Below are 22,506 nucleotides of genomic sequence, written 5' to 3' on the forward strand. Positions count from 1 at the left end.
AGAGTCGCTGCTTGCGCACTCTGCATCGTGATTGTTGTCTATCTGTTGTGTAACATGGAGGTCCACGTGAACCATCAGCAAGGCGCTGAACAGTCCGTATTCAGCCACGCCCCCAACAAGAGCAACACCCAATCAGACAAATATGCAAATTCCAGGCGTCCAATCAGTGAAAAGTGGGCGGAGTTGTACACTACCGGCCTCACGTTGCACAAATGTGTCAAGCGCTTCGGAATGGATGAGGATTTTTAAGCTACGTGACTGGGGTATTATTATTAAAATACTCATAAAATGAGTTATCTATAAAAATATTTTTTTTACTTTTGAAGATATTGGATGTGAGACACGTTTGGATCCGAAAAGGTAAATATTCCAGCTGAAGACGTTACATGTGAGGTGTCGTTAACGGTTGGGTTAAGCTAACGTTAGCTAACCACCTCGCCCACAGCACCAACACCAGTAAACGGTGCATGTAAACACATTGAATTTCATTTAACTCAGTGTATTTTATACTCCTTGTTTCATGTTTTGCTCCTTTATTGTTTATAATATCCGCTGCTCTGTATTAAAACGTAGCAGGAGTTGTCACTAATGTATATCGCTAACATGTTAGCTAGCAAAATAACATGTCTGCCTAAAGTCAGGTGGCTGCAGCTCGAGACAGGCGCTTAGCACTTCAGTAACAAACTGCAGCTCTCTCTCTGACACTTGTCTCATACACGTGAAGGATCTACTTTAGTTTTGTACACTTTTCAGTAACACTATCAACTCACGTTACTTGGTAACGTTAGAAATTACAGCTCGTAAAACTACTTCAAACTTCACAATCCTGCAAGTGAAAATATTTTAATGAAGGTTGCAGTTCTTATGTTTTTAATAATGTGTCAAACATTTTATCTGTCACTGTCCAGATGTATGAAAACAACATAAAAAGGTCTCCTGATCTGTCTCAGTGTCGGAGGGGCTTTAAACTAGTAATCAGCTGTGAGCTCTGTGCTCTCTGAGCCTGCAGATCTACAGAGGAGACTGGGGTTAGTGAGGTTACTGGGTTCATGTGAGGAGGGGGAGTAGTGAACCATAATGAGTGTCAGGTTTGTTTTTAGTTGGAATGGGTTGGGGGCTCTTATTGAGGGCTGTTATTGAGGTCTGCATAGCTTTTTCATTTTTCCCCTGGATAGAAGCAAGAGAAACAGGTGTCAGTATTGCCTTTAAATCCCATTTCACCAGTTGTATTCAAGTGTGTGTTTTTGTAGTTGTATTGATAATCTTAATCGGGTTTGTGTTGACCTACATGTCAGTGTCACGACAACCCCAGTATAGTATTTCTAGAGATCTCTTCCTTTAAATTCAAACATATTCTTGTTGTATTTCCTTGTTTTCGAATTTCAGGTAACTCTTTTACACCTCCATGAAGATTAATTCATGTTGACTTTAACATGGGAAATAGACAGAGTTTAAATGTTGCCAGATTGTGAATGTTATTATATAATGTTTTGATTTCATAACCAAATGTGATTGGCCGGGGGGATGTATATCCTGCCAGGCTTTCACTTCCGTATTGGCAGGAATATGATGTGTGTATTGGTGTTGTGTGATCTGAGAGTGTGTGAGAAGCTCAGTTAGATTACTTTACCAGCTCCTTGACTACCTCATCCACTTTTTGTCTCCCAGTTTTATCTTACTTTTAAAAATATAGCTATGGTGACAGATCAAATGTAGCACACTTTTTTTTGGGCAACATTTTGAGACAGAAAGAGGATATTCAGCAGACGTCAATAATTCAGTTGACTTGAGCAGACGCTTGTGGCTGTTTTTTGACTTGGAGGAGCACACACTGGGGTTCTTTGTCTTTCACCACTTGTGAATTTAGTGTGAAACACAGGCCTCCTAAAGGTTATTGATCGCCTCAGAAACAAGCATTAAACAAGATTTTCTCCTGATGAAAAGAAACGTCATGACTGCCGTGTGTCTTTTTAAGTGCTTCTTTTGTGTTGAGCCTCATCTTTATAAGACGATAAGGTATTTTAGTGCTGCAGCAGCTGTTGTAAATTCCTACTTGGTTCACAGGTTCTTATTTTACTGTGAGCAACGAGCTAAAGGGAAGTAAGAAAATTGAATGTTATCATCAATAAGTTCACAAAAGACTTGTCTGATTAGTTTATTGTCTTCTTATTATCATGCTTATATCACAAATCTGTCAACCACATTTTGAGCAAACTTGAAGGAAACTCTATTGTGGTGTAATTTTGAACAGCAGTGAAATAGTGTGAGCTCATACTTTTTAGGGGAGCCATACTTACTCATATTCATTAAAGCCCAGAGTCAATTATGTTTATGTTTATTTATTTGCACAGTTAAAAGGAAATACAAACACAAAAAAATAGCAAAGATAAATAATGTAATGTGCAGGAAGAGGCAGAAAACTCAGAGAGCTTATTTGAAGCCTCCACCCAAATAATGTTCTAATATCAAAAATGTATTAAAAATAAAATAACATAAGAATATACAAAATTAACAATTCATATAAATACAGTTATTATATCAACAGAATTCAAAAGTACAAAATATGACGTGTATGGACACCTACAATGTGGTTGAGCATGATGAGTGTAATTAAGTAACAGTGGTTAAAAGTTTTTTCAAGCATCCTTTATAACATTTTAAAGATAAACAGTTTTTCTCCACATTGGAATAATAAATATTCCAGAATTTGCTGTCCCTGAAACGTCTTGAGAATTGACTTCTACAAGTAAAACATTTAGGAGGATGAAGAAATAAAGTTTGAGTAAGAGTGGACCTGTGAATTTAATTTGAAGTAAGACAAAGTTTGTCACAGTTGCCATTAGACATTTCTTTTAGATCTATGCTCCTCTCATTCAGGCAAGATGGAGTGCAATAACAACTTTTTTTCCCCCTTTTTTTGTTGATGGTAGAAGTTTTTTTTTCTGTGCATACACAGGCAGTTCAACAGGTTTCCTTATTCATTCTTGCAATTCTGGACCGAATTGGCTTCTGTCACCATAAGACATTTCTATAGTGAACAAACGGTGTCAAATTACACGTCAAGAAGTAAACCTGTGCATTCAAATCATCAGGACGAGTGGTTCAGTTCACCTTGGATTGCAATGTGCTTCAGACACTTCAGCAGCGGAGGGGAGAGGTCCATAGAATGAACCCGTTGGCTTCGTGACCTTAGGGTAGCCTTATCTCTGCTGTTGCTGTACAACAAAGGCAAGGCCAGACCTCCATACCCATTACCTGCACAATAGTTAACTTGGCTCAATGTCTGTGTGCTGCACACATCCAGTACACGTATAATAGGAAGATGGATTATACACTCCGAATCGAGCAGGCTGTTTATGTAATCCTGCAGTGACGACCTGTTATATTTTTGCTGGCGCCACTTTTGCACCTCTTTTGTTTTTGGAATATTACATTATATCGAGTTTCAAATAAGATATCCATCCTGACACATAAAAACACAGAGTAAGAATTTGAGCTCACCTAAATAAGTTATTCTCCATCCATAAACATGAAATTAGATTTGTGACTTCGTGTGTCTTCAGAGGACTTGGGCTCGATTTCCCTTGGTGTAGAGCTGAGGAAATGTCTCTTCTGGCAGCAGCTATTATGCTCCAGATTATCACATTATGATTGTGTTACTTTGTGGTGTGCAAAGACTGCCATTTGGCAGAGTTGTGTGTGCCTGGTGTTGGCAGTATTGATGGATGAAATGTGCCCATGTGTAAATCGTAGATGAGTCAGTTTGATGATCAGACAGTCCGATAGTATTAGATAACAAGGCAGATTGTGTTTGTTCACATTTGAGAAAAGAAAAACATTGTGTTATTGTACCAAACATTTCATCTGTGTGTATTTTGTATGTATTTATTTTTCACAACAAGGTGCCCAGTGTCATAAGAGGACAAAACATGTTTGATTTTCCTTTTTTTTTTTAGACACAGGCTCTGGCTTTTTTAATTTAGGGTTTGTTCTGTGCGTCAGCGGATGTTTCGTTTGAACACATTTGTACCCATCATAGGTGGAGACGCACACAGGTGTGACTAATTACACGACCGTGTTGTTCCGGGAACACACACTCCCTAATATCATGCAGGAATAGTTTGGGTTTTAAATTACAGCTGTGTCATAGCACACACTGTTTCCAAGCAGGATTAAAGTATTCAGTGTGTTCACACCTAACATAATGAAGTGTATTCAAACATGCAGTATGCATAATAAAGATTGTGCTGTTCATGTGCTCCTCTGATGGACTATAAAACAAATCAAGGAAACTCAGGCACTCATAGCTGCTGTTGTCGTTTGGACTGTGATTGAAACCTGAAAGCACAGATGTTTTTTAAAGTCATTGTGTAATTGTGTTTGAGAACCCCTGGTTTAAAGGATGGGTTCTCAAACTTTTTGGAGCCAGGGACCCCTTACAGGTGAGAAAATTGTCCAAGGACCCCCTCATAATTGTAACATAGATTAAGCACATGCTTACTACCATTTGCACTCTTAGATGCCCTTGGAATTATTTATATTGTAAAACTTATCAATGTAAATACTTCAGATCTGTCCCATAGTGATAAACAGATAACACTTTAATTTGAATCAAGTAAATACCACTTGTATACTTTAAAACAGAGGGTCATTTCATTCCTTGTGGACTCAACATGACAGCATTTATACTTTTCAAGTAATTGATCTTAAAAGCTTTCAGAAAATTAACAGTAACAAGACTCACATATCCCTTCAAGCCACTAAATGGTATCCTAACAATGGTATATATGCTGTTTTTAATGACACAGCACAGTTCTATAATGTATTGGAAATGTATTTTGATTACTTCACGGAGCCCCACACTATGGTACACGGACCCCCAGGGGTCTCAGGACCCCACTTTGAGAACCACTGGTTTAAAGGATGGCGGACATGGTGCTTATGCGTCATCTTGCATGATCTTCAGCCAAACTTTCCCTTTCTCCTTGTTTGTTCTCTTTGAGGATTAACTTGCTGATAACAGCTGTTTGTTCATTCTATAGTCTTGTTATAAAATGTCCATTTCTCCTTTTGCTGAAACTGTTTTTTTTCTTGATCTTCTCTCCAGTACCTCTCGCCATGTTTATTGTTGTTTATGTGTAGTAGGCTTGTGCAATTCGAATTTGTTGGATCGGGGTTTTCCAGGAGGTTCCCTGGACATATGACGTTTTGCACCAGCCTCACTTTCGTGGCGCAATTAGTGAATTGGCCGATTAATTGCAGTCGTGCATGCGGGCCCTGATCTTTACTTCCTCAAGTGTTAAGCTCACTTGCTCCACAGTCTCTGGTCACTACTATTTGAACAATTTGCCAGCGTCACATCTTCTTTTAGGAGAAGTTACATGAGGTTTCTGTTACTGTGTTTTAACCTTTTTTTGCCAGCTGTATTGTCTTTAAGTCTGATACAGCCTTCACCTCTTGGAAAGATCTTTTCTTTTTTCTTGGCCAAGAAATGATATAAGAAATCAGCTGATTTGATAATTCACGACCTGTCCTTGGTTTTCTTTGTCTTTCAGTGATTGAGGCAAACCTTACCATCCAACATTCAGCACTGATTAAATGAACACTCATTTGTGGTCGACACATGGAAGACCGTCACCCACCCATGTGAATGGACAAGTTACTATTGATGTGTGACCAAAGTGTGGAGATGACTGGAGGTGACGGAGGTCCTGATGGCGAGGACCCTGCATTATTCTCCGCTGCAGGAGAAGTGGGAGGGAGGGCGCCATCAGGGCAGCACGACGAAGAGGCGCAATCAGGGCACCTCATGGGGGAGGAGGAAAACGGACCTTCAGGGGGAGAAGACGAGGAAATGACAAGTGGATCCAATGACCTCTCTCCCTCGTCCAATCACAGCCCGGGGAGCGCCACAGGATCCACTTCAGCTTCAACCAAGAGGTATTTACCTGGTTGTTGTAGCCTGGCTTGATACATATAACCATGCGTTTTGAAATGTATTTCAGCATACAATAGCATATGCTTAGTATTGGTGACATGCAGTGCTTGACATTTCTGGCAAAGTTCTGACACTGTGCAAACATTTGATGTAGATTTGGGTCTTAGTAATGTTTGTTCCCCTGCTTCTGTTTATCTTAACATCAACCATCAAATGTAATCACTTAGAACTCTAAACTAGGACTGCAACTAACGATTAGTTTTGGTGTCCACTAATCTATCGATTTATTTTTCTGATTAGTCGATCAGTCACGATTATTTGGCTCAAGTATTTGAGGGGTGCATGAGTCTCTCCTCATCACAAACTCATCCACACGCCTTTGCTTAGCACAACTTAAATAGAAGGAACAAAACAGAGTACTGTTGTTTTTGTATTCTAAGGCTATATATGTCATGTTTTATAACAAATTATCACTGATTTCTTACATAGTAAATATTAGGGATGCACTGAAATGAAAATTCTTTGCCGAATAGAGCTGTCAAAATTACTCCAAAATGACGTTTGAATATTCCCTCTTAAAAAGAAACATAGGTTCGAACCATTCGAATATCTATATTTGCGCATTATGTCAATAACAGGTGGACAAACTAATACAAGGAGACATAACTACTTGTATAGGTATTTTTATTTCAGATTTTAACATGCCTAAAACATACCTACATATTACACAACAAGTAAATGACCTAATGGCCTATACCGTAACACTTTTAAGACTGTAGACCTCTCACTTGCCCCCCCTCTCTGTGCTCAATGCGCTGAGTGAGTGCTGAGCAAGACTCGTGCGAGCAATTAAAGGTCCCGACTCTTGTCCCTAATATAGGCAGGCTTCATTCAGTGATTGAAGCAAATATTATTAACATTAATTGAAGTTCAAGTTAAAAATGAAAAAGTAGTCCACTTACATTCTTGGCGCTTGTATAAAAAGGAGAGGAAAAACTGCATTTTATCCCAGTGTCACTGATTGTCGGGCTCTTTTAGTCCACTGTCAATGTAGGGTCTTAGGCCTGACAGATTATTTGCCAAAAACACAAGACAGTCCACATGTGAAGAGGCCAGTCCACATGTGAAGAGGCCCGTCCACATGTGAAGAGGCCAGTCCACATGTGAAGAAGACAGTCCACATGTGAAGAGGTCAGTGCCGATCTCTTTTTATTCACTTTACTCCCAGCGGAGGAAAAGACCCGTTCAGAGCGCACTAAGTAAGCAAGTAAGTAAATTTTATTTAGTATAGCACCTTTCACAGAATAAAATCACAAAGTGCTTCACGGGAAAATATCCAACACATTAAAAGAAACAGACCAAAGCATAAATAGAACATTAGTCTGAACACAGTGAGTCGAAGGCCTGTTTAAATAAATGTGTCTTCACAAGTTTTTTAAAGGCGACAACAGAGACAGCTGAACGAACATTCACAGGAAGAGCGTTCCACAATGTTGGTGCCACAACTTCAAAAGCACGGTCACCTTTTTTTTTTAGACAAGCTCGAGGGACAACCAGCAAGCCCTGGTTTAGAAGACCTGAGTGGCCTACTGGTGAGGTAGGGGTGGAGCAGGTCGGCGATTGTATTCAGGAGCCTGACCACGCAGAGCTCTATACACGAAAACGAGAACTTTAAAATGAATCCTAAATTTAACTGGAAGCCAATTTAGGGAAGATAGAATCGGAGTGATGTGGGTTGTCCGGCTTGACTTGGTCAACAGCCTAAGGATCCGGGAAAGATTTCTCTCTGCCGTCTGCTTCACGCTGTGCATGTGTGACTCCTGTGACTGGTCCCTGACCCGTCATGCAGTGCGCCCACTCGCAAAGCAGCCGCCGATGTGTTTTTTCCACAGTCGAATATTAATTTTGACAATTGAATCTCCGTTTTTTTTTAAATATTCGAATATATATTCAAATTTAGAATATTCGTTGACAGCCCTACTGCCGAAACATATTTAGACATCTACAGGTGCTTTATTTTACTCTTGGATATTTGTCAAGTTACTGCACCTGACAACATGCTGCTTCCTGTTATAGCCCTTTCAAAATAAAGTTTTTTGGAGTACGTAACATAAAGGGGACTTTTATTGTGAAGGGTTCTTACGGAACATAATGTTTATCTTCGAATTCCGATAGTGGCCGTCAGGAGTTATAAGAAGAAGAAACGTACTTTATTAATCCTCATGGGGAAATTTAATTTTTTCACTCGTGCTTTATTTTTTTCGGAAATGCTACACATACAGTTTTTGGTATATACATACAAATGCACACACATGCAGTGCACATGTTTAGGGAGAGATGTCAGTGAGATGTGAGCACCTCTCCAGCCACCAGTCCACTTGCCAAACTTCGTCCATACTGGCACTCGAACCGGCGAACCTTTGGTTCACAAGCCAAGTCCCTATGGACTGAGCTACTGCCGCCCCCAAAATGATGTACAGTTGTTCATTTAGCTTCAAGTCACAGGTACAGACATCGATCCTACACGTTTTGGACTTTAGAAAATCAGAGTGTTAACACACTTTGAAGCAGGTAGAGCTGTAGCAACAGGTGAAAATCCCTGCATCGCGTGCTACAGCTGATAAGTGTCCGTGCTCTGTGTCATAGCAGTGCGTCACCACAACATTCTGTTTCGGTCATGTTTCGGTGATAAAAGTGTTTCTGCTGAAAACAATAATAACAACAATAATATGAAGCGCCAGCAAGTTTTTGTAGTGGACGTAATCGATTATGTGGACTAATCGTGCAGCCTAACTCTAAACACAACATCCACTGGAGAAGGACACGGAAACTGCCAGCTCATCTTACTGCTCATATTCAAGTCTACAGTTTAACTGGAGTACTGCTTTGACCATCTGTTTTATAAGTAAAACCAAAGTCAGTGTGCCCACGATGCTGCTAATTACACAGGAAACCATGAGTGCATGTGGCTCTGGCATGCAGGGAAGGTCAAAGTTGAGCCGTAGAGTTTATTCTTCAACTGTGATTTTCAAACACTACTGTTAGTTTGTAAAGCGGGGAATGTTTTGTTTATAAACTGCTGCTCTTTCATAAACCATCCAAACCATCTGGGAGAGGTCTGCTTATTGTCAGCACTGAGTCCAATCACCAGAGAAGTGAATATAAGATAAAGAATTTTAAAAAACTCCCTATATACTTCAAAATGTTTCTCCAGGTATAACTTCTCTTGAATTTTGAGAATCTAATGTTTTATTTTGATGAAGTTAAACTCTCCCATCTCTGTGTTTCTGTGTGTGTAGCAGTGAGAACGCAGCTGATGGGAAAGGCCCGACCCACAGGGACGTGATGTTCACAGTTGCTGAGATGAAGAAGAGGCTTCCATCAGCCAAACGCAGTCGCAGCAAAGCCAGCACGGTGGAGGCCTTACATTATGCACTTAACTGTGTCAAGCAGGTGCAAGGTAACCTGGCTTCTTGCTCTTTTCTTCTAGTAGCAGCACCTCCTTTTACCCCCATTACACTGTTTTTACTTGGTCTTGTTTCAAAGCAGCATGTGTGTGTGTGTGTGTTCCTCCTGTAGCCAATAGCGAATACTACAAACTGCTGATGCGTAATGACCAAGATGAGAGGAGAGATGCCACTGTTTGCACCCTGGAAGAGTTGGAGAGGGTCACCTCTGAACACACCCTCAAAAACACGGTACTTACATTTGCGCACACACAATAACACAATTCACAGTAACTGAGCACATGTTAATCTGAACAGAGATATCAGAAGCTAACGATAAAGGGATTTGTTTTTAAAGGTGACATATCATGCAAAATTGACTTTTTAATGGTTCTCTACCTGAAATATGTGTCCCTGGCATGTCTACATACTCTCCTGAAATGAAAAAAATCCATTCTGCCCCTGTTCTGATTTCTCCACCTTTCTGTATGCCTCCGTTTTTCCTTCCCTGCACACATGTGTGCTAACAAGGAGCTTAGGAGGGAGGCATGCTAGTTGTAGGCTGTCTTAATAAACACAAAGGTCGGTTTTACTCCCCACGTCTGCAGATTTGAAGATCTAGTGGATGATCTTTATTTTTCATGGAAAAGTGCTAGCGCTAGTTAGCATAGCCACATAGCTACATTTTCGTAGCTGTGTACCAAGACACACGTCGACATGCTGACAAATAAAACAACAAGAAACACTAAATCTGTGACCAATGGTTCAGAAAAGTCCTGCTGCAGGCGCCTCTCCGTCAGGATCAGATTCTGGATCAGATTCAGAGGGTTGAAGTAATGTGGGTCTGTGAGCAGCCAACATGTAAACATTAGATCAACATGCTGGACAGCCGAGGCCACATCCACTTCCTGAGGGGGCGTGGTCAGAGAGCTCATTCTCATTTAAAGGCACAGACACAGAAAACAGCCTGTTCTGAGCAGGGCTGAAAAAGAGGGGTTTACAGGCAGACCAAAATCTGATTTCAAAGTGTTTTTTTGAGCATAAACTTTAAAGACATGTTTTGGGGTCCTCTTAAAAGAGCATAATATGTCACCTTTAAATCCTATCAAAGTCTTAAGTGGCAAGAACTCTTTCATACATTCATGCACACGTACCATTATTTTTGCCTCACGCCTGCGCGGCGGGTGTGTGAGTGTATGTGTGTTTACTGCTTTTGTGTGTGTCTGTGACTTTTGCTCGCTTTGTGTGCATGTGTCTTTGTCTTCCTACATGTGCGTGCGTCCGTCTCTTCGTGTCCGTGTGTAGGATTCCTTCGTGGTGGTTTTCTCTTTGTCGAGCGGCCGTGTGCTGTACGCATCAGAGCAGGCTCCCAGCATCCTTTGCTGCAAGAGAAAGTTCCTGGAGTCTGCAAAGTTTGTGGAGTTGCTCTTCCACCAGGATGTCAACGTCTTCTACTCACACACAGCTCAGCCGCATCTGCCACCCTGGAGCAACTCGCATACAGGTGTGTTGGATGGATACACAACCTAAAACTGTTTTCCTTGTTGTAGAGTCTTTAGTTTTTGTTTTATTTCACTGGCTAACATTCGCTCAACCTTTTTGAATGTTTCAAAATGTCATTGGCTTTTTTTTTTTTTTCATTTAGCCTTAAATTCTTATAAATATTAGTATTTTTAAATCTATATTTATTTTTTTTATGCTTTATTTATAGTTTTTCATTTTACAAACAAGAACATTTGGCCTATACCCACACAACCAGGCATATTACCCACCCACCCTAAACCTAGAGACTAGAGTGACAAGAATGAAAATAAAAAAATAAACAACCTAAAAATAAAACAACAAAAATAGTAAATGCAAATACAGTAACAATAATAGCTAATTAAAAACAAATCTCAAGATTCAAAGAGATTCAAAGGTTTTTATTGTCAATTTTCACTGTATATACGAGACATACAGGACAAACGAGATGCTGTTTCTCTCTTCCAGCTTTTAAATATCTAAAATTTAAATATAAAATATAATAAAATACAGTTCTATAAAACATCCTATGTACACAGTGCAGGTAGTGCAGTGACAGTTTAAGAAAATCTATATCTATAGATTAACAAGCAAATGCTTACATAATAAACATTGCAAACAAAAAATACATACATAAATAAAACAACAAATTCTCCTTTACATTCATAGACATTACAGTGAAACATGAATAATTACATTACCAAAAACCAAAAGAGAGTTTCATGATGGACTCAGATTTTTCACATGTTTGATGAAAGGTGACCAAATGGCATCATATTTTTCAGGACAGTTGGCTCGATTGAATCTCAGTTTTTATTTTTAAATCTTTTAATACACAACTGTGAATCAATGCACATGAACAACAAAATATAATAAACTGTAAAGATGATTAATTTAATCTTCTGTGCTTGTTGCCTACAGCGGGGGTTCTGTTTGACTGTGCCCAGGTCAAGTCTTTCTTCTGCAGAATCAGGTCAGTATAGGCACTGTCTTTTCATTCCTCCTAAGGAATCTTATAATTCTAATCCTCAAAAACTTCTGAGATTACTTTGATGAATAAAATCTCTTTCAGAAAAGTTGGTTTGCTCTGAAAACTTTGAACTTAAACAGTACACTATCTGAGCCCAATAAGCATAAGTGTTTATAGTAATAGTAAATCAGAAATTAAACTTCCATCAATGTTTCAGGGGTGGGAAGGACCGTGATGGTGAGATGCGTTACAATCCGTTCCGGCTAACCCCGTACCTGCTGAAGGTGCAGGGAAGAGGAAGCAGTGGAGAGGAGGAGGAGCCATGCTGCCTGGCACTGGCTGAGCGCATCATTTCTGGATATGAGGGTAAAACCACGGGATCCATAAACTTCATGCAACTCAAAACTACTTCCCTAACAACTATTAAACATCACTTTGATGTGTTTGCTTTAGTTGGACAGACAGCTTCTGCTCATTTCAAACAGAAAACGTCTGTCCAATGTCTTTAGAACTTCTTAAGAGTTGCTTTTGAGAAAGTTGCAATGAAAAATATGGATTGATTGATTGATGTAGACACAAAGCATGATCCCTGTCTCTTAACCTTGTTTTTTGTTTGTTTTTAAAGATATGTTTATTGATTTTTCTTTTTCTTTTTCTTTCAAAAACAAACAACACAGGGACAACTCCCTTAAAACAAACAAAAGGGAGAACAAAAATAAAACAAAACACTCAGCTCACAAACCCAGCAACAAATTGACATTTGAGTAGGGCTGGGTATCGTTCAAAATGTTCAATACCACTACCGATACCTTCATTTCGATACCAACTTCATAAAATCAATTGCAAAAAAAAAAGAAAAACACATTATCAACAAATGTTGAGTTTTATATTTTAGCTTTGTCATTCTTAGGGATGGGTACCTTTCACATTTGAACCAATATGGTACCTTGGAATAGGTATCATATTGGTACCAATTTTCAGTATTTTTTTGAGTGTTTATGTGGTAATAAATGTTAATTTGTTCATAACAAAATCTCAATTTTTTTAAAGTTAACATATTTATTTCTCAATATACAGTTGTGCTCATAAGTTTGCATACCCTGGCAGAATTTGTGATTTTTTTTGGCCATTTTTCAGAGAATATGAATGATAAGAGAATTTTTTTTTTTCATTCATGGTTAGTGGTTGGGTGAAGCAAAATTATTATCAAACAACTGTGTTTACTCTTTTTATATCATGAAGACAACAGAAACTACCCAAGAAGTCATACATTCTGCCAGGGTATGTACACTTATGAGCACAACTGTATAAGCTTTGACAAATATATCAAAACAACATCCAACTGTTTGTCCATATAAATGTCTTCACCATGAAATGAGCAGAAACAGGATTATATAGGTGATTAGATATATTAGCTGACACATGCTCGTGGCGTCTAATTGCTCTTTCAGGAGTTTATCAATGAACACACGTGAATGCCTGCAGGCGGGAAAAAGTCAGTTCTGCGTCTCTTTATAGTAACAGGACACACAACTTACTTGTTGGGCATTCACTCACACAGGAACGGATATAAACAGGGCAGGGAGTCAGCTGCATGCTCAGTTTGGCGCGCTCCCACGCAGATGCAGAGAGCAGAGACATCCACCTCATCAGTCTCAACTTTATTACAGGGCGATAGTATGCAAAATCGCCTACTCTTCCACTCCCTCACAGTCACAAGGATGAGGACATCATCCTACAAACATGTACATATTTAGTCCTACACAAACCCCCTCACCAGAACAGAAGAAATGTTCACTCCAATATAGGACATAAAGGGCTCCCAAGTATTATGAAATACATGTTTTTAGAATGCAACACACTGGTTAAGTAGTCAAGAGAGACATATTCAAGGATTCATTTATGCCACTGTGTTTTATAAGGGACTTTTTCTGTTATCCAGATCAAGAGTATGCACTTCCTTGCACAAAATGTTAAAATATCCTAAAGATTTATTTTATATTTGTTAGTAATATTTCATTTTCCTGTTCCAAGGAGCATACATAATGGGTTGTTTTCTAGATTAGTGGCTAAGATATTAATAATTTCTTGACCTATGAGGTGCCAGAATCTCTGTATTTTCCAGCAGGACCACAGGCAGTGAGTTAGAGTAGCTACTTCTGTTTTACACTTCAGGCAGAGGGGGGAACAAGAAGCACTGAATTTATGATGAAGTGAAAGGGACACATGAGCCTTGTGTAGTATCTCAAACTGGATAGATTTAACTCTATTGCATACACTCAAAGATCTCACACTTTGCCAGACATCATCCCATTGGGTCTCTTAACCTTGTTGATGTTGTTGACCTTTTATGCAGCCCCTCGAATCCCCTTGGACAAGCGCATCTTCACCACCACTCACTCTCCTGGCTGTGTGTTTTTGGAAGTAGATGACAGGTCAGTACGCACATACATGTGTTCAATCAGCGTTTGAATTGAACTTAAGTGTCGGTGTGTGTTGATGAAATCAATTGGATTGATCTTATCCACAGGGCTGTGCCGTTGCTTGGATACCTTCCTCAGGATCTGATTGGAACATCGTTGCTTACAAGCATTCACCCAGACGACCGCCCCCTCATGCTGTCGATGCATCGGAAAGGTACGTGTTCTTCTGCTTATACATGAGAGTTTATACATGAATCTTACAGGTTTATTGTGTTTATATTTTGACTAATACTCTTATCATTTATTTGATCCATACATTATCCTTGCAGTGTTGAAGTACGCAGGCCAGTCTCCTTTCGAGCACTCTCCAGTGCGTCTGCGTTGTCAGAATGGAGACCATATTACTTTGGACACCAGCTGGTCCAGCTTCATCAACCCTTGGAGCCGAAAAGTGGCCTTCATCATTGGACGGCACAAAGTCAGGACGTAAGTAGCACAACAGGAGTTGCTAAGAGACTTATTGAATAAAATGAAATCACGAGAAAGACACCTTGTTGTTTTATTTGTCATCAGGAGTCCTCTGAATGAGGATGTGTTTGCTGCTCGGACTACGGACGATGTCCTGGTCACACACGAGGAAATCAAAGATTTACAAGCAAAGATCTACAAACTCTTCCTGCAGGTCCTTACTTTACTGGAAACAATATTTACGGTGCTTTGTTACCTTGTTTTTGAGTTTCCTCATGCCCCTCTCTTCTTCATTGTTACTACAGCCGGTCCATAACAATGGTTCCAGTGGTTATGGCAGCTTGGGGAGCAATGGTTCTCATGAGCACTACATCAGTGTAGCTTCTTCAAGTGACAGCAATGGCAACATGTGGGAGGACTCGCACAGGGAGCCGGTGAGGCATGAGACATCACAGTGACATTACAGCCCTGGAAACAAGTGGCCACCCCGTGGCACAGGTTATTAATATGTGTGTTTGTGTGTTACTTTAGATGACGCTGCAGCAGATTTGTGCCGACGTAAATAGAGTCAAGAGCTGGGGGCAGCAAGCTTATCTGGGCTCTAGCCACAAGATATCTTTTCTTGGCAAACCTGCCAAAGGTAACACAGCCTACTTTTTAAAACAATGAATGAAAAGAAAACCTTCCTAAAATGTGGGGGAAATGACTAAAAACCCCTTTTTGCTTCTCAGGACGTCTACCGCCTGCAGCATCCAACCCTGAGGTCAGAGATCAAGAAGAAGGCAGAAAGCCAACACACATTCCCTCCTATCAGCAGATCAACTGTGTGGACAACATCATCAGGTGTGTAGTGAGGCTACGTACCTGACTCTTAATGCATCAGATTGGTTTATTATTCACTAAAGTACTCACTGCTGGTCATGCTTTTAAATGTGTGTACATGTTTTTGTGTGTTACAGATTTCTGGAGAGCTGTACATGTCCAGCCCTTAAGCGGAAGAGTGACTCTCATTCCTTGGCCACCTCCTCTTCCTCATCCTCTACCTCAGAAGATGACAAGCCTGCTAGAGCCACAGACACAGCTCTGGCCAGCTCAGATGGTACAAACACTCCACAAACACACAAACATACAACACAGATTATAGATTTGGGAGAAGAGTACGTAATATTAACTTTTATTGATGCTGTTGGACAGTGGTGTTGGACGGCGGGGTGTCGGTGGCCCCTACAGCAGCAGCAGTTGTTGGAGCACCTTTAGCAGACATCACAATGTCCACAAAGGCCATGAGTGTAGTGTCCGTCACCAGCCAGTCTTCATACATCAGCACCATCGTCCATGTGCCCCAGCCTGAATCAGGTTAATACATACACCCTAACATCTGTGTCAGACCATGTGACGCACTCAGATGCTATGCTTCTGTATATCTCAGATTTTTAATATACTTCATGTGGTAGTTAATTTTTCATTTAGTTTTGAATCCCTATCTTTTAGTAGTTGTTTTATTATGGGATGTAAACTCTAGATTGAACACGTTTGTATTTTCTCACAGAGGCCGCAGCGCTGGAAGATGTCCCGATGGGCAGCGAGCCTGCAGATCCTCCTCCAACACCTGCCCGTCCCACGCCGAGCCCCGCCACAGAGGAGCCAAAGTTTGTGGGTCTCACCAAGGAGGTCCTGTCAGCTCACACCCAGAAAGAAGAACAAGAGTATGTGGATCGATTCCGCCACCGCATCCTCCAGAGCCCTTACAGTTCCTATCTGCAGCTGGACAACAGCTCTATGGCTCACTCTCACCAACCAGGTTTGTAGATTCTAAAAAATGACAGACCACGTGTGTGAACGAAGTGACTGCTGAATATAATCTTCAGACTTTTGCACCTTTTGTTGAAGCTTATTCTGTAACTGTTGTACATCTCACCATAGGCGACTACCTTCGTCCATTAAGTGCTGGTGGATGGAACCACTCCAGGAGAGGGAAGTCCAGGCACAAGCGTCAGAAACCCCAGGGTTCCTTAGACAGCTATGCTTCTCCACCTGGCCCTCCTCAACGGGTCCCTGATTCATCTTGGCCATCCTCAGAGTACTCTCAACCCCAGATGGGAGCACCGTTCAACCAAGCACCCCAGCTCCAGACATCATTCTTTCCTATGATGGCATCCCAGCCTGTCCCAGAGCAACAGCCCAAACCACAGCAGCTGCAGGGAGCAACCCCCATGGTTCTGCAAGCTCCTGACCAAACCCAGCTCAGCTACAACTTTAACATCATGCAGCCTGCTCAGAGTGTGCAGGGTGTGCAGGGTGTGCAGGGTGTGCAGGGTATACAGGGTATGGAGGTTATACAGGGTATGGAGGGTATACAGGGTATACAGGGTATGCAGGGTATGCAGGGTATGCAGGGTATGCAACCAATCCAGATGGAGACCTTTCAGAATCTGCAGAATATCCAGAACTTTCCCAGCCTGCAAACCATGGCGCCAGTTCAGAACATCAGCCCTTACATGACTCCTGTCATGGCTGTCATCCTTCCCAACTATCCAACTTTTACTCCAGGTTTCCCGTCCATTTACCCACCATCAGCTCCTTCCATGCTGCCCCAGGCACCCATCACCATGACAGGCTTTGTCCCAGGCAATGCTCCCTTTCCTCAGCCCCAGTTCCAAGCTCAACCTGGCCCCCACATTCAGACCTCCCAGGGCCCTATGCTATGCTCACCCAGAGCCAGCTCCTCTATCGGGGAAGAGGAGGAGGAAGCTGGACCTCGGGCTTTGTTCTCCAGCTCTCGCTCCAGTTCTCCGCTGCAGCTGAACCTTCTGCAGGAAGAGCTACCAAAGCTAAGCGAAGGGCAGAGCAGCACTGGGCTCAACCACGCCGAGAGTCTCCATGAACAACATGCCAACGAGGTGAGACTGCTGTTATATATTAGCCTTTACCTTCAACATGTCAAACTTCTTACATTTTCATTCTCCCAGTCGATGTATTGACATGAGTGTCCACTACGACTATCAAAGTATTGATTTTGGTTTTGACTTTAAAACCTTTGCCTTATTCAGGGTGATAACCCCAGTGAGTCGGGGAACCATGATACCCAGTCTACATCCAGTGAGCTGCTTGACATGCTACTGCAGGAGGATGCCCGGTCAGGGACCGGCTCAAACGCTTCAGGCTCTGGGTCAGGGGAGTCTGGCTCCCTGGGATCTAGATCTGGATCTGGCTCCAATGGAACCTCCACCTCACACACTAGTAAGACCTTAGACACAAACAGGTTTTAAATTTGTCCTATTGTGGTGCATTGCAAAAAAGGATAAAACGGTCAAATTGAATAATGTGATGTGAAGAAAATGTATGACACAGGGGCAACAGCTTCACCTTCACCACAGTAGTCTGAAGTGACTGATTCAGAGCTCTCCCTGCTCACAGGCAGCAGCAACAGCAGCAAATACTTTGCCAGCAATGACTCATCGGACACATCACGGAAAGCCCGCAAGAGCCAGGAGGCAACGGCAGAGCACCAGCACAGCTTCGACACTGGGGTGGAGAACTCGCTGTGGAGCATGATCCAGCACACACCTGATCACGTCATGATGACATACCAGATCCACACCAGGTGCACACAGCATTGCTCTTATATTTTTTTAAAAACCTCAAAAAGACATTGCCTGAGTTTTTCTGCATCATACTTAAGTTGAAACCATAAACTCAAAATACTTAAAATTTTAAACCCCAACACAGCAGACCAATGAACATCTTCAATTTCTGTCCTGTGTGGTTACGATTAGGATTTGCGTTTGAAATCCCCATCTTGGAGGGGAGTATATGTAAAGATGACCAGTTACTAAGATCTGGTTTTAAGATGAAGACACTTTTTTCCTTTGGACCATCACTACGTGTCTTCATTTCTGAACTTTTCTGATATAAAGTTTTCAAGTTGTGGCAGCCTCAAATAGTAAACTTTAGTGTTTCAGGCGCCCTCTGCTGGTTTGATAGTGTATTGCATGTACTGTCTCACGTGTAAAGGATGTATGTAAGATGTTTTTGTTCTCTCATGAGTCCCATGCAGGAAGGAAACACATGCAGGCAGCCATATACATGTATTACATGTGTACATTCATGCTTACATATATAGAAATCATACACTACCAAGGGAAGGCGCATAGACATAATTTAAGAAAATGTGACCCAAAGAAATTCTTTAAAACAGACCACAGATTCTGCAGACCAGATGTTGTGGACAAGACTGTGTATGTGTTTAGGAGCTGCTCACATCTGGATTTTAAATGTGAACACAGAGCCGATCAAAGACCGTGATCAGAGGGTTGGAGAGAGCTAATACATTGCTGTATGAAGGTGCCAGGCCATGCTTGGCCGTGTTAGTCATTAATCCTGTCTTTGCCTTGTATCTTATCTTTCCTCTCATCCAGGGACCAGAATGAGGTGTTGTCAGAAGACAGGGAGAAGCTGCGACTGCTTCAGCCCCTCCAGCCTTGGTTCACCCAAGAGCAGAGAGAGGAGCTGGCTGTGGTCCATCCTTGGATCCAGCAGCACAGAATCCCACCAGAGGTAGACACACAGGTGAGGATCCAAGATGAACTATGACAAACATATTCATCTTGCTGTTTTTATCGTGGCACAGCTTTCACGTACCTTTTTGCGTCTCATAGGGTTGCGAAGGCTGCAGTGCAGGCGTAGTGGTCGCCCAAGCTCCTCACCCTCCTGCTCCAGACAGCTCATCCATTTTGGAGAGCCTGCATCAGGACTCCATCGGACCAGTGGTCGACACTTGAGAGATTCTTAAAGCCAAAACAACCAACCTCACAGAGAACCAGCCCTGCCAGAAACCTCCACAACTCCCACCATGCATCTCTTCTGACCAATCTGGAGAAGTGGGTCCCCTATGCTTTAGTTTGAAGTTTATTGTGTATTTTTAAAGGTGTCAGGAGGCTGGACCAGGCCCTGAAGAGAAGTGGAGGAGAGAGCGATGGGCATTTTCTCTTCATCAGCCGAACAAGACTGCCTTTATTGGACCATAGATATTATACCTCTCTTTGTTTTGTGATCATGGACCCCTGTAGGGGACTAGTTTGTCTTTAGGACTGACCAGATCCTTTGGCACAGTGAGCCACTTGACATTCAAAACAAGAGATGGTCTCATGATTCATGCCCCCTGAACATAAGCACTGTGTTCACACACACCCACACACACACACACACACCCAGCCTGTATGATTGGTGTGACAGGGTGATGAGACAAAGACAGTGCTCGCCCAGTTAAAGCATCAGAACATGCTTCGAACTGTCCTCCAGAGACATGAAGCACAGGTTGTACAGTATGTGTTACACATCAACTCCTTCAACTCTCCCACCATGGCTGAAACATGGTGGAGTTTCTTTTTTGTTTTGTTTCTTTTTTGATGAGCACTTAAGACAAAGACATATGTGCTGCTCTCTGTTTAAAGTGTAAGGGTTCTAATCTTGTAAGTTAATTGTTATTGGAGTGTATTCTCTTATTCCTTAGGTTGGGTTCCTCTTGTCCAGATCGTCACTTTTTATGTTACTCTGACTCATGAACGACAACACACATGTTGCTGATTTTAAACTGAAATTTCTTGCTACAACACAAGTCCACCCAAATATCCAAATGTCCTGTAGCACCCAGTGTCCTTCCTGATCACCCTACAACACCTGTAGCTCTTACAGTAAACAGACACATGGTTGTCCCAAATGTTCCTAAGATCTTGGGTTTACTTACTGAATGATTTTCCTCCTTTAGAATCTGTGTAGCTGTCTCTATGACCGAATGTGTGTGTGTGTGTTTGTGTGTGTGTGTGTGTGTGAGAGAGACAGAGATAAAGCGAGGAGATGACTAACCCACTGTAGTTCTGTGAATGTTCCCACACTTTTTCTTGTACTGGATCCAGATGGGCAGTTGTGAATGTGTTGGTAAGAATGTGTGTGTAAGAATGTGTTTGTGTGTGTGTGCACTGTTTGATTGAGAGCTGCTTCCTTCTATACAATGTCCAACAGTGCAAGACAGACCAGGGTTTTCTACCGTTTTTAGATTGAAAGTATATTACAATACCATGTATTTTATAGAAAAAAGTACACAAAAATAACTTCACAAAGTGTATAAAAAGCCATTTGTCTTGAATTCAGGGACTGTTTGTTTGTGACACAAAGGAATGAATAAATGAACTATGACCTAACATGTTTGTGACTATTCCTTCAGAGAAAAATGTGAGGGAAAAAAAACAAGTAATTGCTTTTATTATGGAGAAAGTCAGTCAGCTTATACAGACCAATAGTGCTGAAGGTAGATGCAGGCTTTAACATGGGACATTTACACACAGCAGACATGAACAGCAGAGTGATTCACCAGATTCAAGACAGCTCGTGAGGAGACAAGGTGAGATCTTTGGTACAAGATGAACATACATTGGTTTGTGGGGTCACTGGCATCAAACTGCTCTTTTTTTTCCATTTACATGTACATGCTCCCCCTTGGCCATATAATCCATAAATACAGTGTCTGTTATCATTGCTATGCTGATGACACACAACTTTACATCCCAATAAAACATAATGACCAATCAGTAATCACACATCTTCACAGAATTTGTATTTTGAGCCACAGGTGAAAAAAGTCATGTTTTTTATCAGCTCAGAAATATATTCAAAGTCAAGTCCTTATTGTCTAAGACACATGTCTTAGTCAAAAATCAAACAGTTCAAAACACAGCAGCTTGTCTTTTAACAGGAACTAAAAAATGTCCTCACATCACCCCCATTTTAGCTCATCTACACCAGCTGCCTGTTGATTTTAGGATTGATTTTAAGATTCTCTTATTGACTTTTAAAGCACTACATGGACTCACCCCTCTCTATATCTCTGAGATTATATCCCCCTACAAACCTAGTCGCAGTCTGAGATCCTCTGGCAGTGCTCTGTTAGCTGTTCCACGGACCTGACTGAAAACCAAAGGGGACAGGGTGTCTTCAGTCAGAGCTCCTACACTCTGGAACAGCCTGCCAGAGGAGATCAGACCTGCAGAGTCAGTCCCTTGTTTTATGTCATTACTCAAGACACACTTTTACAGGAAAGCTTTTATTGTGTGATTTTATTTAACTTTAGCTCTGATTTTAAGGGTCTGTTTTATAAGTTTGAAGAGTTTTTAAGCTTTTATTTCATTTATTTTTAATCGCTTTGCACATCTTGTTTTTATTGCCCACTGCAAAGCACGTTGTTACTTGTAATGAAAAGTGCTATATACTGGAGTGACATTTTTAAACAACAATGGAAAACAACAAATTCCCCACTTTGGAGAGAATTTACGTGGAAAAATGTCATCCACTATTTCTGTACTCCATATCAGAAGAAATCATATTCCAGCCAGACAGAGTGTTGGAGATGCTGCGGCAGTAAAGAGGCGAACCACTATCATATATTTTGGAGTTGCCCCGTTGTGAACCCATTTTGGTTGCGCATACATCAGATCCTAGAGACTGTCTTTTCAACAAGAATAACTTTATGTTTCAATCTGTTGTATCTGGTTGATCTAAAGGAACTAGATTGGAGGAACAGAGATAAATACTTGCTGAGAATATTACTAGTGGCCTGTAAGAAATCTATAACAAAGAAATGGTTGAAGAGGGAGGCCCCCAATGTGGATGAATGGATTGATATTGTGTACAGTATCTTTGTGATGGAAATAATTACTTTTAATTTAAGAACACAAAAGGAGGTAT

General features: G+C 41.2%; 1 protein-coding gene across 1 annotated transcript; it reads left to right on the plus strand.

Moving 5' to 3' along the window:
- Positions 1-136: 136 nt before the first annotated feature.
- Positions 137-20,966, plus strand: per3 (period circadian clock 3). The gene is made up of 22 exons (XM_034682191.1): positions 137-360; positions 5,556-5,940; positions 9,238-9,398; positions 9,518-9,636; positions 10,690-10,888; positions 11,827-11,878; positions 12,093-12,241; positions 14,232-14,310; positions 14,406-14,512; positions 14,628-14,784; positions 14,872-14,980; positions 15,072-15,200; positions 15,298-15,406; positions 15,498-15,609; positions 15,726-15,865; positions 15,961-16,122; positions 16,316-16,567; positions 16,690-17,666; positions 17,817-18,006; positions 18,184-18,370; positions 19,185-19,335; positions 19,425-20,966. The coding sequence occupies exons 2-22, from the start codon at positions 5,651-5,653 to the stop codon at positions 19,545-19,547; spliced, it is 3,954 nt and encodes a 1,317-aa protein (XP_034538082.1). The 5' UTR covers positions 137-360; positions 5,556-5,650; the 3' UTR covers positions 19,548-20,966.
- The last annotated feature ends 1,540 nt before the right edge of the window (positions 20,967-22,506 follow it).

The sequence above is a fragment of the Notolabrus celidotus genome, chromosome 1, assembly GCF_009762535.1.
Source record: "Notolabrus celidotus isolate fNotCel1 chromosome 1, fNotCel1.pri, whole genome shotgun sequence".
Lineage (NCBI taxonomy): Eukaryota > Metazoa > Chordata > Actinopteri > Labriformes > Labridae > Notolabrus > Notolabrus celidotus.